The sequence below is a fragment of the Canis lupus genome, chromosome 12, assembly GCF_011100685.1.
Source record: "Canis lupus familiaris isolate Mischka breed German Shepherd chromosome 12, alternate assembly UU_Cfam_GSD_1.0, whole genome shotgun sequence".
Lineage (NCBI taxonomy): Eukaryota > Metazoa > Chordata > Mammalia > Carnivora > Canidae > Canis > Canis lupus.
Window position 1 is genome coordinate 6,635,343 of NC_049233.1, and position 21,424 is coordinate 6,656,766.

At 43.3% G+C, this 21,424-nt stretch overlaps 1 protein-coding gene and 1 long non-coding RNA gene across 3 annotated transcripts in view; one reads left to right on the forward strand and one right to left on the reverse strand.

Moving 5' to 3' along the window:
* Nucleotides 1-553: 553 nt before the first annotated feature.
* On the reverse strand, nucleotides 554-1,371 carry LOC102156054. Its single transcript, XR_005367641.1, has 2 exons — nucleotides 1,276-1,371; nucleotides 554-1,164 (listed from the first exon to the last, which is right to left on the reverse strand). It is a non-coding gene; the product is annotated as an uncharacterized LOC102156054 (long non-coding RNA).
* Nucleotides 1,372-1,469: 98 nt separating this feature from the next.
* The window catches only part of CMTR1 (cap methyltransferase 1), a 50,691-nt gene continuing 30,736 nt past the window's right edge, over nucleotides 1,470-21,424 (forward strand). Inside the window, exons 1-6 of one of the 2 annotated variants that reach the window (XM_038553917.1) lie at nucleotides 1,470-1,647; nucleotides 3,575-3,756; nucleotides 13,516-13,667; nucleotides 15,781-15,939; nucleotides 18,801-18,893; nucleotides 20,510-20,581. In XM_038553917.1, coding sequence (XP_038409845.1) covers nucleotides 3,609-3,756; nucleotides 13,516-13,667; nucleotides 15,781-15,939; nucleotides 18,801-18,893; nucleotides 20,510-20,581 — 624 coding nt within the window. In that variant the 5' untranslated portion in view covers nucleotides 1,470-1,647; nucleotides 3,575-3,608. The remainder of the gene's footprint in view (nucleotides 1,648-3,574; nucleotides 3,757-13,515; nucleotides 13,668-15,780; nucleotides 15,940-18,800; nucleotides 18,894-20,509; nucleotides 20,582-21,424) is intronic. The other variant, XM_038553918.1, reaches the window with a different exon arrangement.

Sequence of the window (21,424 nt, forward strand, 5' to 3'; positions counted from 1 at the left end):
TTTACAATCAAAGAGGCCTCGGTTTAAATGTCCATTTGCTGCTTCCTAGCTCTGTGACCTTGGGTACATCACTTAACCTTTATTCACCTTCCATACTTACACAGATTCAATAAATGTCTGTTGAGCACCTACTACCAGCTACTATATTAAATCCACAAGATTTAATGCAGACAGATGGGGATAACCTTTCCTGTACAAAGTTTACAACTGGATGGAGGAGGCAAGTGAGTCAAGGGGTCATTACACAACACTGTGATAAGTGCTTTGATAGCAGAAAGACAAAAAACTATGGGAACTTGGGGGTGGGATTCCCAACCCAGACTTGTGGAGTTAGGAAAGATTTCCAGATAAGGATGCTAAACATCTCAGGGATAAGTGGACATTAGCCAAGCAAAGGGTGAGAAGACTATCCAGGTAGGGGGTTGTACCCTTAAGAGACATGGGGATGGGGAGAAAGGGCCAATAACAGAAGGCACGACCGCAGATGGGGTCAGACTAAAGAGTTTTGTAGCCATCGTCAAGACATGAGTTTCAACCCAAGAGAAATGGGAGGTCGAGTCATTGACGGGTTTTAATCATTGATAGGTTACAAGATCAGAATACATTTTAAAAATTCTATACTACAAGCATCACCACTGGAGACAGGAAGAATGATTTGGAGATTATTGGAGGAATCCTGTTGAGAGGTGAGTGTATGGCTTGTGCCAATAGGGATGGAGAAGAATGTATGGATTTGGGAGACAATTAGGAGGTAAACTCAATGAAGTGTGTATCGGAGGCTCTGGGGAATGAGGGAGATAGGGCCATCCCAGATTTCTGGTTGGACCAACAGGATGAACGGTGGCACCGTTCACTGGAAAAAGAGCAGGTTTACAGAAGAACATAAAGTCAGATTTGAATTTATGGGTGTGAAGTGACTAAGGATGTGAAGCAGACTTCTGGCCATATTGGCCAGAGAAGCGGAAGGGGGGCTTGGGATGGGAAGCCATCTGTTTCCACACGGGAAGATGCCACAGGCAGCATTCCTTTTTTCCTCCTGACCTTCGTTCAGCAGCTGTTGAAGATGTACTATACGCGGGATGTTGGGGATACAGCGGTGGACCCGAAGACTGGGTTTCTGCCCCTAACCAGTTCGCCGTTTACCTCTCTCGACTTGTTCTTAATCTGCAAGATGAAAATAATAACGGGATCAAATGAAATGAGGTGACGTGACGACACCTGCTCTTCTGATTTCTACGTCTGTGGCTCGCCCCGCAGAGCGGGAAGCGAGGATACCTCGGGCACCGTGGCTTCGGGATCCTTCCCCTCAGGCTCTTCCGCGCAGGCGCCCCGGCCCGCCCCGGGTGGGGTGGGGGTGGGGTGGGGTGGGGGTGGGGCGGGCCCGAACCTGAGCCTTCTTCCCCGGGGCCAGGACCCGGCCGCGCGGAGGGTGCGGGCGGCCCGTGACGTCATCAAGCTGCGCAGCCCGCAGGGCGGGACCCGAGCGTGACAGCGCGGCCGGCGGACCCGGCTGGCTGGTGGGGAAACGAAACTGAGGGAGGAGGCGGCGGCTCTGGCAGCGGCAGGGCCAGGCCTGGTGGCGGCGGCGGCAACGGCGGCCTGACCCCCGCCTCTCCGCTCCCAGGCAGCTCACTCTCTCCCCTCAGCGTGAGTGCCGACGCGCGGCCCGGGGGGAGCGAGCGGGCGGGCGGGCGCGCGGGCTTAGCATCCTTCCCCCTCCACCGCCGCCTCGGCCGCGCACCGGCGGTGGTGACCCTCGCCGCCCCTCCCCCCGCTTCCTTCAGCCCTCCCCGCCCCCACCCGCCCTCCCGCTCCCGGCAGCCCGAGTCGCCGCCGACGAACGTCTGTGCGCACACATTCACACACTCACGTTGTTTTCAAATGAAAAGACTGGCTGGGAGAGCTGCGACCTCCTGTCGCTGCGTGGATAAGGGTGGCAGTGCCAAGCCGACACCTTGGGAGAGACGACTGGACAGGGGGTGTGAGCCCCTGCCTTGAGGGAGCAGCGGCTAGAAACAGGCCTCGGGGCTTCCCTGCCCCGAAGGGAAGTTCGCTGCCGGCGCACGTTCCTCTGGCCTGTGCGGGTCACTTGAGCGGGCCACTGGTTAAGGTGTGCGGCCTTCCCTCCTGCGCCTCAGGTTTTCCCACTGGAAAACGAGAGCGTTGGAGTAGATGATTTGGAAGGCCCCGATCTAAGGTGGCCTGGGGAGGAGCATCAGTATCTCCTGCCTTTCACACAACTCTTTACTCTCCCACCCCACCCCCTTTGTTTTTGCACCCACCCCAACGCAGTCCACATTGAGTTCCCCGTGCTTGCAGTCTCCCAGAGTCGCTAAGAATCAGATGGCCCTTTTTGCTTTTGTTAGGGACCTTTTTTTTTTTTTTTTTGGCGGGGGCGGCCTTTAAGACGATGGCTTAAAGTGAAACGTGGTCTTGCTTTCTCTTTGTTCAGCGTCCCCCGTTCTTCCTTCCCCAGGATAACCCCTGCCTGTGGCTAGTAAGAGAGACTGCCTCCTTAGAATAAGATCATGCATTGGGTTGACTGGCTCATCCTTGAGTTGTAGAGAAGCGAAACATGTAATTCAGGGTTTTGTGAGGTTGAGGGCATCAGCGGTGTCTTTGCCTTGCGTTGCTCTCTGGCTGCTGTGTCCATGTTAAAAGCCTGTTTTGTCACTCTGCACCTCCCCTTCCTCAAGGAATTGCAGCCCAGTTGGTCACCCACCTGTCTGCTCTTAACGTTTTGAGTTCTTTCTCTGAGTCTTCTTCTAGCCCATCAGTTGTATGTAAACCACACCCGATTCACTACTGCTCTCGCTTGCTCTTTAACTTGATCATTCCTTAAGGTTTCAAAATGTCACAATCACTTCATTCCATCTATTTTTTCCCCTCAATCTTACCTCTCATGTACCTACCCATGGGCATGGATAATGGTGACCTGGGACCTGATTGTTTCCATTCTTTTTTCATGGAGGTGTGTTGGTGTTCTTAAAATTATTTTCACACCAGAGTCCTATGATACGGCTACCTCTGGTTTCAATAACTTTCCCACTCTTCTGTTTCCTAAGTCAACCACTGCTTCCATTCCTTACCCTCATTGAAAACTCCCAATTCTTTCATGTTTTCAAACATCCTGAAATAAACCAAAACCAGTATTCGTATTATATTGTGTAACCTCTTAATTGTCTGGATAAAAATTATAATGGTGATGGAGCAGTCATTCTGAGATGGTCCCTTCACCTTGTAAATATTGGTTCATAATCATTAGGTTTCATAATTAATGTCCAGTATACACATGGCCAATGTTGCATGAAAAGTATAGAATAATAAGTACCCAAGACCTTTTACCCCTCTGTGGCTTGTGACTTTTTGATATCTGACATCAAGGCCCTGAGGCCTCTCAATTTGTGAGCTCCACACATTTTCCAGTAAAACGAACAGCTATTATTGAAGACTAGAGCTTGGCTAGCATCCTTCCTGGACCTCAGTTTGAGAAACTGGCACTGGAATCTGTTTGGAATTGCCAAATCCCATCCCTTTGATGATTTATATTTTGGAATCCCTACTCTGATCCTAGTGGCTCTGACAAGGGCAGCTGACGATCTGGATTTATGGTTGCAGTAACAATGAGGAGGAGAAATGATCCAGAATGCACTGCCCCTATCAAGAAACAGAAGAAAAGAGTTGCAGAGCTTGCCCTGAACCTGAGCTCTACGTCTGATGACGAACCTCCCTCTTCTGTCAATCATGGAGCAAAAGGTATGCTTGCCCATGTGATGTGAAGCCACTGGCCATCTGGTTATTTGAATCCCAGGTGCCTGAATTGGGCAGAACACGGTCAGCTACCCCTTGAGGGAAGTTGAGCAAGTTCTACAGAGAGATGTTGGCTCTAGCCTCTCTTCCCTTCTGCTAGTCTACTAAGAATGGGCAACTTGTTTTAGATAAAAAATTGGAATGTTAACAGTACTGTCTTAGTTCTGTGGCTAGTCTTGCAGTAGGTGGCACTCTTTTGCTGCCTTAAACCAGTTGGAAGTAGTGGTGAGCACTGAGTGCCCTGTGCTGTTAATTGCTGCTAATGATCCTGGGGCTCTTTCACAGGGGATGGGCTCTTGGCTGCATGAGCTGACCTAATTCCCCTCAGGTTTTTGCATTCTGTTTTCTCAATTCCCTCAGCTGTTGTGATCAGAAACACCCAAATGAGTTAGAGTATCCCTGTGTTCACTGTTGACACTAAGCTCAAAAGATTTCACTGATCTGGTTGAAACGAACATTTTACTCTGCCTGTTTTTTAGGGTTATGGACATACAATGTCCATAGATGCCTTTCTGTGAAAGAAATTGTAGAGTGCCTAGGAGCTTGCTTGCCTCAAATACCAAGCAATTAGAAGCAGCTCTATTTGCATTTACCTTGACTTGCCAGCTTTATTCATTTCCTGGGGCTGCTGAAACAAAGTACCACAAACTTAGATGGCTTATAACAACAGAATTTTATTCTCCATAGTTCTGGATGCTACATGTCTGAAATCCAGGTGTCAGCAGGGCCACGCTCTCTCCGAAGGCTCTTGGGAAGAATCCTTCCTGCCTCTTCTAGCTTCTGGTGGTTGCTGGTGGTTGCTGGCAGTCTGTGGTATTCTTGGCTTATTGCAGCATAACTCCAGTCTTTGCCTCTGTGTTCTCTCTGTGTAGGTCTGTTAGAAATTTTCCTTTTCTTATAAGGGCATCAGTCATTGAATCAGGGCCCACCCTAATCTAGTATGACATTATTTTAACTTGATTACATCTACAAAGACCATATTTCTAAACGTCATGTTCCTTGGTCCAGTCCCTCCAAAAAGGGACACTATTCAACCCGTACACCAGCAGTCTTGCATTTGGGGATCCTTTGCTGGATCACTAATAAATTAGAATGAAATTTAGTAACAGATTGGTAACTGAAAGGGTGTGAAGCATCCTTTGAGAGTGGCAGGAAGTACTATTTTTACAAGTGGTAGGCTAATTGAAGGGCAGTTACTCCTCAGTTGTGCTGAGAAGCTGGTTCAGAGGAGAAGCTTAACAGGCAGTACAGCTGAAAGCATTTGGTGCAGCTGTGGTCCCAGTTGAATAAGAGACTCTTAAAACCTTGTGTGTGGAGATATGAGTGCCTTTAAAGTTGTCACTGTGGATTCCAGGCTTTATGTAATTGAGGTTACTACATGGGGGGGGCAAAAACATACTGGGTGTAGTGGCTCTAGGGACTGTTGAAGAAAGGGAGTTTTGTTTTTCACCTGGGATTTTTTTTTCTTTTTTCCTCTTTTTTTTTTTTTTTTTTCCACCTGGGATTTGAACAGTGTGGTGAAGGTAGAGTCTCCTTAGGTAGAGCCACCTGGGTTATTGGGAGAGGTGGCCTACAATGGAAAAAAGGGAGAGCACATCTGGGGGAATAAATGTACTCAGGTGTTGAGGTATCTAGTTCTAAGCTGATCTCAGGGGGCATCTTTTTGAGGCATACCTCCCTCACAGGTAGAGGGAGGTATGGTTAAGGATCTTTTAAAGGAATCAGGCTTTTAAAATTGAGATTATCCACACACCCCCACCCCCCACCCCCGCATTTCCCTTAATTATACCAAGTAGCTTTAACCTTTTCTGGAAGTAGCACCATGTGATTCAATTAGGATTGACTACTGCTCTTGTGAGTACAGGATGGAAATCTAAATGGCCAGTACTTTGTATGAGTTTGGCAATAGGCCATTTGGTCTTTTTTTTTTTTTAAGAGGGAATGAGAGAGAGAGGGAGGGAGGGGCTGAGGGAGAGAGAGACTCTTAAGTAGGCCCCACGCAGAGCCTGATGTGGGGCTCAGTCTTATGACCCTGGGATCATGACCTGAGCCAAAATCAAGAGTCGATGACAAACCCACTGAGCCACCCAGAGGTCCCTGGTCCTTTTTATTTTTCAGAAAATGAGGCAGGAGGCAGAGGCAAATAAACATTGTTAGATTTCCCTGTTAGCTTATTTTAGCTTTTGTATTGTCACAAAAACAGAGCTGGGGTTCTGGTGTCTTCATCAGCAAGATTGCTCTCTGTGACACTCCACCCACCCCATACCTGGCATGGAATAAATGCTCCATAAATATTTACTGAATAGAATTGATCGAAGGCAACAGAGTATCTTTTCCAAGAAGCTTAAAATGTTTTACCTTTTTCTTTTTAAAGATTTTATTTATTTATTCATGATAGAGAGAGAGAGAGAGGCAGAGACACAGGCAGAGGGGGAGGAGCAGGCTCCATGCAGGGAGCCTGACGCAGAACTCGATCCCGGGACTCCAGGACCACGCCCTCGGCCAAAGGCAGGCGCTGAACTGCTGAGCCACCCAGGGATCCCCGCTTTACTTTTTTCATTTTGCCTATCTCTCCTCCATTCTATAGAAGATAATTTCATTAAATACTTAGCATTTATATTATCTCTGTTTGAAGTTGGCTTTTTTTTTTTTTTTTTTTTTTAAGATTTTATATATTTGAGAGCACAAGTAAGGGGGCAGGGAGGTTTCCTCCCCCCGCCAGGCAGGGAGTCTGATGTAGGGCTCAATCTCAGGGCCCCAGGATCATGACCTGAGCCCCCCAAGTGTCCCCTGGACAGTGCCCTGGTAGCTCACTGTCTTGTTAGACTACATATCCACTGAAATTTATATGCAGCTTTCCTAGTCAAGTCATTGGATTAAAGCAAATGTGTTTCCTTTTGCTTCGACCACTTCCACCTGGGCATAATGCTGAATAGATGATTGAAAGATGCTCTTTAGGGAGTACATAGAAAAAAAAAAAGATAGTAGTTACAATTTCTGTCTTTCTGGGCCTTATTTGTACCTTTCTCTGCTAGATCAGTGTGATGACTCATTAATAAATCTATTTAGTTTAATCAGTTTGTTTATTTTACTTTATTGACAAGGTAAGTACATTGCCAGGTCAAAGATTGATGTCTGACCGGAGTAAAGAATAAAAGGGATAATGTAATGGCCACTGTGGCATCCTGTGTTCTTTTGAGTATTTTAGGCAGAGTTTGAAGGCATTTTAAAGCCTAAATAAACTCTTGGAAATTCACTATTAAATAACAACCTTCTGAAGTAAGAAGAGGCAGAGAGAGGTCATTTTGTTCTTTTTGGTTGTTTCTCTCAGGGAAACTGTGGTCTAGACTCCAAGATAATTTCCTTTTATCCTTAGCTGTATATCCAGTGTGGGCTCCTGGCCCTCCCACAGCGTGTTGCTTTGGAAGTTGCCAGGCCCTTTTGCTGGCACCACACTAGTTAGTGCCTTCCCCTCCACCAGGTTTAATTCTTCCCTAAATAGGCTATTCTCCCTGAAACACCATCGCTTTCTTGTCAGCCCAGATTCATGACCTTAATCAAAAACTTCCTTTATCGGTATCTGTTTAAATTGCTCTAACGAGTTACCATTTTGTCTGACATGAAGGAGAAATTGAGTCTTTAAACAGGAATGAGTATATTCCACAGCAGTTGTTAGGCAGGATGTGATATTTATTAAAATCCATAATTTATTCTTCTGTATCTGTGTGCTGCTCACCTTGGCCATTAGTGGGTGGAGCTGCCCCTCCGTATGTGTTGTCACTGTCATTTTTAATCTTGGCATGTTTGCCCTACTGTTCTATTGCCATGTAAAAAAATTTGCCCTACTGTTCTGTTGCTATGTGAATAATTTTGAACTTTTCTTTTTTAAAATGACTTAAGAGTAATGATATTTAACAGGTGGAGAAGAAATCTTAAATGAAAACTCTAAATAATATTTTGGGCTTTCTGTTAGGTTTTGAAGGGGAGCTCACGGGAAGGTAAATGGTAATGCCACCCAGCTTTGGCAAGTTCTTAATGAAACTAATCATTTTAATAGACTGACCTTATTGCTTCTGTTAATTTAGATCTTCATTACAAAATTGCTCTGTGTTTGCTGAATTCTTACCAGTCTTGGGGGATGAAATCTCCTCTTTAGTTATTGCTGCAGCCATAACGGTTGTCTTCTTTCCATCTGAAAAGAGTGGCCCTGAAGGCCCAGGGGTGAAAGTCGTCAATGGCTGTGGCTGTTGTGGACATTAGGACTAATCTAGGCAACTTTGTCTTAAATCATGTCAGGCTAAGAATTGACTTCAAATACCATAAGAAATAAAAGAAATAAGGCTTATCCAGCACACTTTCTTGGTCTCACAAAGAAATGCTCAGTAGGATGGTATTTTAGCTTCCATTCAGCTTTACTCTCAGAACCTGTACAGACATCTGCACATGAGGTAACACCTAGGGAGGAGGAATGGAGTAGAAAGATCTTTGTCCCAGACTCTGGTGTTGGTATTTTATACCAGATTCACCACCGATTTGCCTAATGAGCCCTCCACCCAAATTTGGTTCTCCCTGTCATTTTGGTCCAAGAATGTTATGAAGACAAAGAAAACAGAAGATTTCTCTCTGAGATCTGAGGGTGGTTCGTACCCTGCATTTGGAGGGATAGTATACCATTGATGTGTGCCCACTGATGGGTCCTCAAGCAAACCTAATTGCCTGGTAACTCCACCTAGAGCTGGGCCAAGGGCATACTCTCCTTTGAAGGATACCAGGTTTTCCTAACCTTTTCACAGGTAGACCTATGAATCCCCAGAAAGCTGGTGAAAAGAATAGTACTGATTTAACATTGTAGCTTCTCGTCAGTCAGGACCCTGGATACCTGGGCTTCACAGAAAGAAACTTGAGGGCTGTGCTCAGGGAGCTACCCACATTCCTGGTACCCCTTCTTTCTTCAGTCAGTACAGATTGAAGGCAGGGAAGCAACAGAGTGAAGAGAAATCTGCACCTTTGGAAGCATAGTTCTTCAGCATGTGGGCCCTCTCTTATAGAGTGCATCTCTTTCCCTTGCATGGGAGATTATAGATGAGAGACCCAGCATTAGTCTTGAGCCACTTGAGTGGTCTTTCCCCTTAGATCTGCTATCCTCCCAAGATTGGTCTGGAAGGAACCAAATTCCTCTCAAGGCGTGGAATGGTACTTCATTTCTTTATAGCTTTATTTTTTAAACTCTAAGTTTCAAATGAATATATTCTTATTTCTCACACAGAAAATGCAGAAAAGTACAAAACAGAAAATAAATATAACCTCACCTCACAGTTTCCATGGTTACTCATTGTTAATGTTCTGGGTCTTTCCTTCTGAGTGGCACTCTCTGGCACTCTGTGACATGTGCTGCGTTGGTCTATGTAAACAAGTTGGCTCCTTATTGAGGGAATTGGATAGGTTCCTTAAGAGGAAGGGGTAGGGGTACCTGAATGGCTCTATTAAGTGTCTACCTTCCGTTCAGGTCATGATCCTAGGGTCCTGGGATTGAGTCCTGACCTGCATTGGGCTCTCTTCTCAGTGGGGAGTCTGCTTGTCTGTCCCTCCTCCTTGCTTGTGCTCTCTCTCTCTCTCTCAAATAAATAAAGTCTTAAGAAAAAAACATGAGGAAGGGGTAGATTTGGTGCCTCTCATCTAGGGATATTCTCAACCAAAATTTCTCCTTGCTAATTGCTTAGGAGCCAGAAGGTTGGTTTTCAGTTTATTCTAATTTTTTCAAACATGTTCCTCTGCCTTTTCTTTCTTCTGCAAAGTGTTATATTCTTAAAAGAAAATGGGGATCCCTGGGTGGCGCAGCGGTTTGGTGCCTGCCTTTGGCCCAGGGCGCGATCCTGGAGACCCGGGATCGAGTCCCACATCGGGCTCCCAGTGCATGGAGTCTGCTTCTCCCTCTGCCTGTGTCTCTGCCTCTCTCTCTCTCTGTGACTATCATAAATAAATAAAAAATTAAAAAAAAATTAAAAAGAAAATGCATGTTTATTTTAGCTATCTGATTTTTTACAAAGTTTTATTATTTTAATTTTTTTTCATGAACCAATCTAAGTTATTTAAGCTATCTCCTACCATAAGCAAAGGGCTGGAAGGTGGAGCTTAAAGTCCCATATACTTTTCTGGTCCTCCTGCAGAGTCATGGTCCAAACCAGTGCTGTGGTCCACACTGGGTAGTGGTCCAGGTTCTCTTTATTAATTTTCATAGCCAGTTGGAAAGGATTCACATGAGAGTTAATGGAATGGAGTGTGAACCATCTCCCCCGAGAAAGGGCTTGGACCTGATGAAGAGATAGTCGTAGGCGGCGAACTCAAGGCTCTATATGCTCTCCAGGTGCGACTTCAGGAAGACGGTCAGCATACTCACTCCCTCACTGGTGAGCTCTATGAAGTAGGGGAGTGCCTTCCACATCTGAGCTGAGCCCTCCTCATTGCTGTGAGCACCACTCAACATGGACTGCCCCAGCTATGCCCCAGACCTACCTAGCAGCCTAGAAACCCAAGACCCAGCTGTCACTACCATTTTTGACCTGGACCTTAGTTATTTGATTTTTAAACTCTGTGAGGGTAGGATTATTTCTTTAGGAGAGTGCCCCATTGTGTATGGCATTGACCTTTTATAGAACATGTCCTGAGCCAAAGTTATTGTCTAATCAATTCGACAATACCAGTGTTTTGTTCTATGACAGGTCTGACAGATGTCCTATTTCAGCCTACTGGTCAGAGGGGTGGGGAACTGGGAGTTCTTAAATAGTAGTCCAAGGAAGGCCCAATTCTCTGTTAAGATAATCGATATTTTGGTACTCATGCTTAAATTCTTTGTTGTTTAACCTTTTTAAAAAAATTTTTTTTATTTTTTATTTTAAAGATTTTATTTATTTATTCATAGAGACACAGCTAGAGAGAGAGAGAGGCAGAGACACAGGCAGAGAGGCAGAGGGAGGAGCAGGCTCCATGCAGGGAGCCGGACGTGGGACTCCATCCAGGGTCTCCAGGATCACGCCCTGAGCTGCAGGCGGCGCTAAACCGCTGCGCCACCGGGGCTGCCCCTAAAAAAAAATTTAAAGACTTAATTTTTTTTTAAATGGCACCAGGTTATAAAGCAGCTTTATTTATTTGTTTGTTTGTTTATTTAAAGCAGCTTTATTTAAGACCATCTTTGTCAAAGTTTTAATCCTGGAACAAAGTTAAATGTACTTAAATGAGACTCAGGCTTTTTTTGGTAATAGCACAGAGTTTGTCCTATGGGTATTATTATTTTCAAGTTTTCTATATGACATTACTGAACAGAAAATTTAAGTATGTTACAACTCCTAGATTACTTTGAAATGCCTCATTCTATAAACAAATTTATTAGTAATTAATATATTATTGTCAATCAAGACTTAAAATTTTTTTTAAATTCACTGTAGTGAGTACTTAATTTTTGTTAAGTGGAAAGACTCAGTCCAGGTGTTGGAGATAGAAAGTTGAGTGTGACACAGTTCTTGCTCTCCAGGAGTGACCCTGTCCAGTGGGATGCTGTTTGTGATGGGTGTTGTGCTGGTGGTAGTGCTGCTCCTAGAGCACAGTGTGAGGGAGAATTGGGCCTGGGGTGCTAGGAAGGTTTTGCTCTTCTCAAATGCTAACCCTTAACAAATTTGTGTTCTCATGGGGAAGTGGAGGGATCAGTGCAGATAGGCTTTAGAATTATAATGTAATTGCAAGTTATGAATACCTGAATAGTGACCATCATTGAATTATTTTCATGGCTGGCTTTCCTTAACACCTCCCACAAGCAGCCAGGCTTTGACTAGACATCTCTTCTCAGACTTCCTTTCTTCCTTAATGGAATTGTGCTAGTCAGTTTCTTTTTATATTTATTTTAAATATTAATAGGTAGTATATTAACATGGTTCATAAATCAAAAAATATAAAAAGAGAGTAAATGTATACTCCACTGATACAAAATGTAAATCAAATGGCATGTTTTTCACTTTCACTCGTTCCAAGTGATCATTTTGGTTATTCTGTCTCCATGCTTCAACCCCTGCATATGTGGATAATCATTTTTATTTGATGATCTTCTATATATTTCCTTCTAAAAGCTTTTTTTGCAATTACAAGAAACATAAATACATATTCTTAGTTTCTCTCTTTATTATTTATTTATTTGTTTATTTATTTATTTTAGTTTCTCTCTTTAGTACACGAGTTAGGGTACTGTGTTTCATGCATATGGTCTAGCTCTTCTGTTCATTCGACAGCGTGTCTTGGTGATCTACATATTGCAGTGCATAGAGAGCAGAAGCTCCCAGGTTTTTTTGGTCCTTGGTATCCTCAGCGTTGCCTTAACTTTTTCACCATGCTCCAGGCCAAAAACAATACCTAAAAGTCATATTACTAAGTATTTAGGTCCAAATAACAAGCATTTATAGCCTAACAACTAATATATCTTTGAAAGAATAATATGTGTAAATTGAAAAAAATTTGATTTTATTCTTAAATAAGTACAGTTACTTATTAAGGAAATGTGTACAATGTTGAGCACTGAATAACATCTTAAGCTTTGGGATGAGATTAGACACCACCATCTTCATTTTCTGCTCTGCGTTCCTCCTGATTTATGATTTATACCAGCCTCAATGGGAATATACAGAAATTATTAAGCAGATTTTGAGATACAGTCTCTTTCCAAATTTGGTTGGGTTTGCCCAAGAAATGACCTGAATAAACTGTATCGTATTGAAATAGCTTTCAAGTTAAGGAATTCATATATCAATAAAAGAGAGGGGAAAAGCCAGACAGACATAGTGAATATTTAGAGCTTGAGTCATGCCACTTTGAACCAGGAGACAGGTAATCGACCACTTCTGGCAGCTGGTAAGGTGGTCTTGTTTAGAGTCCTTTGGTAACAAGGTTGTTCACCATGAAGATAATAGTTTAACTTACTCAGGCCACCAGCTTCCTCCTAGAACATTTAGTTGTAGCTCCTCTACTATCCAGTTGATGCTGCTCCATAAGCACCTTCCCTCTTCCCTGTCCTTCCTCTCTTTTCCCTCTTCCTGCTCTTTTTCCTTCCTTCTCACCCTTCTCTTATCCCTTGCTCTTCTTCCACCTTTCCCCCATTAGCCAGCTCTTCTCCGAGGGGCAGTGCTATAGACCTATCCTCTTACCTGTAATTTTGAAAGACGGTGAAAACAAAGGCAGCTAGGAGATTAAACAATCAGAAACTGTTAGTCTCGTGATAGAACATTGAAAATGGAGTTAGGTATCAGTGTTTGGAAATTGATGTTCAAATAATAGCGGAAATAATAATCGTATCTTCAGTAAACATGTTTTATATTTGATGGTGTAGTTTTAAACACATTATTTCACTTAACCTTCCTATAAGCCCATGAGATAGGTATTACCATCTCAGTTTTGTAGGGGAAAACGTGAAAGAATGGGAAAAGACACCTGATATTTTTGAGCTCCCTTCATGTGTCAAATACCTAGGAACTTTCATTTTAGTGACTTGCCTAAGATATCATCGTTAGTAAGAGGTAGAGAATACATATGACCCTGGGTCATTTAATGAACTTGATGTGTGCAATGCATGTACTGAACACTAGGTGAATAAATGAAACTTAGACTTCTAAAGGCTACTTGGTGCCATAAACTCACCTGAACATTTTCTTTTTTTTTCTTTGCCAGCATCTGCCACAAGCCTAAGTGGGTCTGACAGTGAGACTGAGGGAAAGCAACACAGCTCTGACTCTTTCGACGATGCGTTCAAAGCAGACTCCCTTGTGGAAGGAACTTCTTCTCGCTATTCCATGTATAATAGTGTCTCCCAGAAGCTTATGGTATGTCAGTGCTTGGATTGGGTTTCTAAAGCTCCACCAGAGGAGTAAGAGAAGGGAAATTGTATTGGTGTGAAAAGAAGAAAAGCTAGGGCATGAGTTTTTCCTCTGGTTTCTAGCTACTGAAATTTAGTAGAGAGTGTGACCCTCTTCTTAATAGAAGTATGTGTCACTTTTGAATTATCCATGGGAAGTGTCTGTGCAGGCCTGCTTCTCCTGTCCTTTTCAGAGCTGGATCACGCTTAGTCTCCTTAGTAATGAAAGCTCATCATGAGTACATGTGAATGTACTTCCTACACATGGATGTGTGTGGTTGGGTAAAGAGGCTTCCTGCTGTGAGTTTTTGCTCTAGTGAGTGATCTCAAAAGAAGTGACTAAAATCCTGCTCACTCTCAGGTGCCTAAGATAAATTGGAGTAGTATGATTTTTTATATTACTTCAGAAAGAAGGTCTAGTTCTCCTTCCCAGTTTCCATACCCCATTGACATACTAGAAGAAGGAAAGTGACTAGGGAGACCTGCTTGCCTTCTTTATCATATGTTAGTGCATGTGCACAAAGCTTAAGGAAATTCAAGTTTGCTTTCTGGCTAGCTTTAATATTACAGCTGACTCCTCCATTTTCTTCTGGACTCATTTAGGAATGAGAATTGCCACTTCTGAACTCATAGTCAGGATTCTAGTTTGGGGACACAGACTTTGGGGTAGTGGACAATGGGGAGGTTTGTGACCCAGTTGGCCATTTTTTCCCCAAAGATTGATTTATTTATTTGAGAGAGAGTGAGAGAGTGCATGTGAGCATGTGAGAGAGGCGCGGGGCAGAGGGAAGGGGGAGAGAGGGTATCCCTTCAATCAGCCTTTTTGACTGGGGAGAGATTTGTGGGTACTATAGGAATTCTGTCCAGCTCTTGAGTTGGTAATGCCCCTTCCAAAAGGAGTATAGACCCTCAAGGAGGGATTATGTTTTTTTTTTTAGGATTGGAGTTCTTTTATTAGATAAGGGTTCTTGGGCTTTGGGAATTTGGGTCTCTGATTTTGGGGGTATATAATGGGCCTAGTGACTCTAGAGTTTATTGTGAGCTTACAGACAGTTGTGTCATTAAAAAAAATGTTCTGGGGCACCTGGGTGGCTCAATCAATTAAGCATCTGACTCAGTTTCGGCGCAGGTCATGATTGTAGGGCCATGAGATTGAGCTCTCTTTTGGGCTCTGCCCTGGGTGTGGAGTCTGCTTGGGATTCTTTCTCTCTGCTTGGGATTCTCTCTCTCTTTTTCTTTTTTTTTTCTTTTTTTTTTTTTTTTTTTTTAATTTTTATTTATTTATGATAGTCACAGAGAGAGAGAGAGGCAGAGACACAGGCAGAGGGAGAGGCAGGCTCCATGCACCGGGAGCCCGACGTGGGATTCGATCCCGGGTCTCCAGGATCACGCCCTGGGCCAAAGGCAGGCGCCAAACCACTGCGCCACCCAGGGATCCCTCTCTCTCTCTTTTTCCTTCAGCCCCTACCTCCACCTCTCTAAAAAAAAAAAAAAAAAAAAAAAAAAAAAAGTTCCTGTCCAGTATCTTATAGTACCTACAGATCCATACCTCAGTTTTACATAAAGTGAGTTTTCAATTAGTATCTTGATTAAGTGGGCTCCTCTAGGCTCTCGTTGTCTTTATCTAGTAAGGCTATTTGAGTGGCTGAGGGTAAGGTAGAGTTGCTGCTTGAAACAGTTCCATTTGTAAATTATCTTCTCTTTACCAATTCAACTCTGGCTCTGCTTTTCACTTAATCAGACAAATTAGCTGGAAGGGTAGTTGTGTGAATGTCCAGTGAGATTAAGTGTTCTTGGTGCTTTTAATTACAGCTATGAGGTCTCTTCTCATTTATCCAACTTTTGGTTGCCCTAGACTCTCACCTCCGGAGTAGACAGCCACTGGGCCCATGGTTAAACTGCAGTGACTTATTTATGCTTATTTTCTTCATTAGGTTACAAGGAAAACTTTAGGCTTTCCTCATCTATGTTTCTCGGAGTTTAGCATAATGTCTGACATGTGATAGGGGCTGTTTGTTTATATAAGTGCTCCATTATTATCTGTTTATTTGTGTAAATGCTCTATTTTGTCTCTTTTTCAGGCCAAGATGGGCTTCAAGGAAGGCGAAGGATTGGGGAAATACAGCCAGGGTCGGAAGGACATCGTTGAAGCCTCTAATCAGAAAGGTCGAAGAGGCTTGGGTCTGACACTGCAAGGCTTTGATCAAGAGCTAAATGTAGACTGGCGAGATGAGCCAGAGGTAACTGATGAGGGGAGGAGGAGATGGGAAAGCCAACTTGTGTTTTTGTTTGCATGACTTTATGTAGCCATGTTAACAAACTAGAAGTCTCCAGAGGCAGTGGGATTTGGAACTGGGTTTTTAACATGGACGATATTAGGGATGTCCAGAATGGAAACAGAAGAGAGATACTGAGGGAGACTTGCTAGGGTGTGGATCTGTTAAAGACCAGCGGGTAGAAGATGCTGGAAGGCAGTTTGGCTCCACAAAGAACTTTAATAAATAGATACACCTTTCCACTAGTGGCTAGGGTACTTCACGAGGTAATGTGTTCCCTCTGCTGAAAGGATTCAAAGGAGTTGAATGAGAACCCACTCTCCCACTAGGTGACTGACTGCATTAGGTGCCCTCAAAGGTTCTGCACTTCTATGGGTTTCTGATATCAGCTCTATGTAGATGTTTGTTTATACTGTAGAGCTTTCCTCTTGTGGCTTTAGTCTGCTTATCTGCTTGGGTACCACTGTGTTTTAACCCTAGCTGTCAAAAGAGACACACACCCTTTTTCATGGCACAGGTGATGTTGAGATTTTGTATTTATTCATTTATTTATCTCCTATGTTATTTTACAGAGAATTTGAAGTAGATATAATAAAATAGCTAAAACTAATGATGAAATACTACCATTATAGAATTGAAACTAGAGAAAATAGAACACAAATGTCCTAGTCTTCTATATAAGCTGATGTAGTTGAACTTCACATGTGGCTGTGAACTCTGGAGAATTGATATTTTATTTGTCTCTCTGATGTTCCAGTTCAGGAAAGAACTTCCATGAATTGCACATGATAAAAACCTAATAAGGCTTCAGAGTAAGATACTGACAAGCTAGGAGCTAATGGCTTCTGGGGCTAGGCCTGCTGTGTTGGCTTGTAGTGTGAGGAGATGAGACCAGCAGAATAGCAGATGAGAAAGTGCAGGATAGGGTAAATATTTGTAATTGGGTACTAGATGTAGGGTTTTACCTCAGTGAAATTCTTGGTGCTTTCTGTGTCCTCATTTGTATGAAAACCAGTAAATAGTCCTGATACTCATAGTGAGGCAGAATTAGAACTAAGCTAAACTCAGAATCTTAAATTTGCCCATAAAATCTCTGTTTTTAATGGAGACAGGCTATTGAAATTCCTTTTTGAGGCAAGGCTGTCCTAATTATCGTTTACCATGATTCAGTTTTTCTTATACAAAAGATGCCCTATTTATTGGTTTACCTATTAGTTGGTATCCACTTCTTTAAGGTAGATGAGTCTGGGTTGCCTCAGGTGACTGTCCAATCCCGCAGTCACTGTAGAGGAAGTGCCTGGTGGCTACTGCAACCCAGGAATAGAGAGTGCAAGGTTTGACCCTTCAGACAAAGTCCAACAAAGTCCACTTTGCAGTCCATTTCTGCTCTTAATTTCACATTTCTAGAGATGGGAGATTGAGTCTGCTTATTCTCTCCAAAAGGGACACGTTCAATGTATATGAGCTTTCTTTCCCATAGAGTTTATAACTTATAACCATTTATAAATGGTTAAAGGTGATAGATTTGACTGGGGTGGGGGCGTAATTCACTGCCAGATTCATTGAAAAAAGGGCTTCAGTAAATTTAAACTTTTTTCTGTTGTTGATGGTTGGCTTGCCCTTAGGACCTTCCATTGTGTTACCATTTTATGCCTTTCAGAGCATGTAATACTACCTTTAATTACATTGCTTCAGTTTGCAGTGGTGAATCTCCACACTTGCTTAGGAGGCAGTGTGTAGAGTACCCTGCAGGTTAGCCACCTGTCTAGGTTCTATAATCCACGTCTCTAGCCCAGTGGACATAGTTCTGGCTGCATATTAGAATCATCTGGGGTCTTCTAAAAATGTGATTATACCCAGTTTCTGCCTCAGACTGACAGATTCATATACTTTAAGGGTGGGGCCTTGTTATCAGTACTTTTTTTTTTTTTTTTTTTTAATTTTTATTTATTTATGATAGTCACAGAGAGAGAGAGAGGCAGAGACACAGGCAGAGGGAAAAGCAGGCTCCATGCACCAGGAGCCCGACGTGGGATTCGATCCCGGGTCTCCAGGATCGCGCCCTGGGCCAAAGGCAGGCGCCAAACCGCTGCGCCACCCAGGGATCCCTGTTATCAGTACTTTTTAAAAGGACTGCAGAGGGTGTTTGGCTGGCTGAGTTGGTGATGCATGCACTTCTTGCTCTCAGGGTTGTGAATTCAAGCCCCATGTTGGGTATAGAGATTACTTAAAAACAAATAAAATCTTAGGGAAAACAAAGGACTCTAGATATTTCTAATGTATAATGTAATTCAAAAATTAAGAGAAAGCACAGTTGAGATGCCAGTTTCTGCTCTGGGAATGAATAGGCAAGAAATCTTTGTGAATAACACTTGGAAAGGCATCAGGAGGTGAGACCCATTAACATTGGGTCTTCCTGGTATAGTTACTTTTTCATAGACTTACTTACTATATGTACTTCTCTGTGTCTCCAGTGCTCTGATTGTAGGCCCGTTGGGTCCAGAACCAAGTCTTTTTTACTGCATTCTGAGTACTTAGCCCATAGTACGTATTTATGAAATAACATTGGAACAAATGAAAGAAACTTTGAAGGTTTGGGAAGTTTCTAAAGATTCATACTAGAATTGTACCTGGCCTTCAAAAGTTAACCTTCAGCATCCTGGCTCTCAGTTCTCATGTCTGACCACAACATTTGGCTTCAGCTTCCTGGGGCCTTCCCAGTATATCTGAGTCCTTTTTGATTGTTTTGGGGAAGCCCTTCCAAGTTGGGGCATAGCCCTGAGGAGCCATCTTCCCTGACTTACTTGCCTCTTTTTTATTTGTAGCCCAGTGCCTGTGAACAGGTATCATGGTTTCCAGAATGTACCACCGAAATTCCTGACACTCAGGAAATGAGCGATTGGATGGTTATGGGAAAGGTAGGATTTCAGGAAAGTGTACCCTGAATTTTTGGCACTTACCTCCTGACTTTTCTTCTTGAGTCCAGTGTGTGTGTATGTATACTCAGTGTAAGAAAATTGTGAATCTGACCATTCTGGCAAGAATAAAGTTTTTTCTATTTCTTTTTTTTTTTTTTTTTAAGATTTATTTATTCATTCAGAGAGAGTGAAGAGAGAGGCAGAGACACAGGCAGAGGGAGAAGCAGGCTCCCTGCAGGAAGCCTGATGTGGGACTCGATCTTGGGTCTCCAGGATTACACCCCGGGCTGCAGGTGGCGCTAAACCACTGCTCCACCAGGGCTGCCCAAATAAAGTTTTTTCAAGATAGTGTGTCAAGGGCTTTACAGCTATGCCCCTGGGAGATGTGACAGGATTTTTTTCTCCTAGTCATTTACCTTGCAAGGCAGCACAAAATGCATAACTTTGGTCTTCCTCATGGATGCTTTTTAGAGTAGCTTTTTACACGTTTGTATGTATTCTGTCATTCATTGCTGGGCACTGTTCCAGGTAGATGAAAAGATGCTGTCTCTGTCCTCAGAAAATAATGAGGGAGTTGTTACAGAGAGAATTTGTTTAATCTCCTTCTGGAAAACTGTAAGAATTTAGTACATAGCTACCAAATCAGTATGGTCTGGAGAGCAGTTCGCAAAGTGTAGGGCCCCCTGGGGATCTCCAAGACCCTTTCAGGGGCTCTATAGGGTGCAAGTTATTTTCATAATGGTACTGGAAAGTTGCTTTTTTCACTCATTCTCTCACAAGTGTCCAGTGGAGTCTTCCAGAGGCTTTATCACAACCATGAATGCAAATGCAGAGAGGAGACTAGCCATCTTACATTAAGCTAGATAGTAGAGGTTTGTAAAAATGAAAAATAATGCCACTCTTCTCAGTAAAAGTTTTTTTGGGAAATAGTTATTTTTCATAAAAATATGTTATCTATGTTAATGTGTTGTTCTTTCACACTGAATAAATTAAAATTGTCTCGGTTTCTAATAATAAAGTTGGTATGTGTATATCCTCCACACAAACAAAAGCTCTTTGGGATCTTCAGTGATTTTTGAATTGTGTAAAACCTGAGAACACCCAAGTTTGAGCATCATTGGTTTAAAGATGGCCTCACTCAACCATCTGGTTGGATATGACACCCCTGTGAGGGTTGCTTGAGCCCTTATTTTCTCTGATGTTACCAGGACAGTGTCTGGTGTCCGACGTTTGTCCCCTTTACAGGTCAAGAAGCTTCCTGTTTGAAGGACAGGGTTCTGTCATTTAAGGCATCCCTATCCTTTTGCCTCCATGCTCTGGGGACTGACAGCTTGAATGTTTCCTTCCTGTTTGCTTTTCTCAGCCTCAGCATTCACGAGTCTTATATCCATATGGTGCTCTAGTCAGAGCACCCAGGAGGCTGCTTCATCTCACAGCCATCTGGAGTATAGCCAGAGGGAGTTAGGATTTTCCCTTTCCTGCCCCTCAGGGATTGATATTCTTGGCAGAGACTCAAGCCCCTTCTTGCTCTACTCACTTGGAACCCTTGTTTCTCCATTCATTCCCCCAAATGCAGTCATACGTGATCAATATTGGTTGTTTTCTTCTTTCTGTAGAGAAAGATGGTTATTGAAGACGAGACAGAGTTTTGTGGGGAAGAGCTGCTTCACAGTGTGTTGCAGTGTAAGGTAAGGCCTGTGGCGAGAGCTGGGCTGGAAAACCTGGTGTGAGCGCATGTGCTGGGCTCTTCCAGTCTTTTGAATTGATTGTGAGGGAGAGCTCAAATTTAGCTAAGATTTTTCCTGGAGATTGGATGTTTGGCTTGCTACATTTCTCCAAAGGTATCCTTCTTTCTGGGGCCTTGTAGTGTTGCACTGTCCCTGTGGCCAGTAGCCAGGAAAGGCTCCACTTAACCTCATTGGGTTGGTTCATTATAGTCCTGAGGGGGCCTGGCATAGTGAAAGGTTTGGATTATTCTTTAGTGTCAGATAGACCTGAATTCACATCTTAATTTTTTAACTTTCTTGCTGTGTGACCCTGGGCCAGTTGATCTAGCTGCTCTGAGTTTGTGTTGCCTCATCTATAAAATGGGAAAAAAATACTTCCCAGGATTGTTGTGAGAATTAAATGGGATAGTCAGCGTGAAGCTCCTACTACTTGGACAAATGTTAATCTCTCCTTGATAGCTTTTGGCATGACTTTGTATCAGGAAGTACACATTGCCCAGGGCAGAATGAGCCAGGGAAACTCTGAGGAAGAAATGGGTTGGAGAAGAAACAAGGCCTAAGACCAGCCTCACCAAACTTATTTTTTTGTAGGCAGAGGGTTGGGAATAGCCTTAAGGTGCCTAGAACTCATGTAAAATGAGGCTTTTTTTTTTTCCTCAGGGAGAAAATTGGAGAAGGGAATAGGGTCCCTGCTGTGTGGGTAGGTGCCATCACAAAACACCGGTCTTGGTTTGTTTTGTCCTCTGAGGAAGCTTTAATATCAGAATTCTGGTCCCTAGGCAAGTTGATGATGGCGTGGAGAAA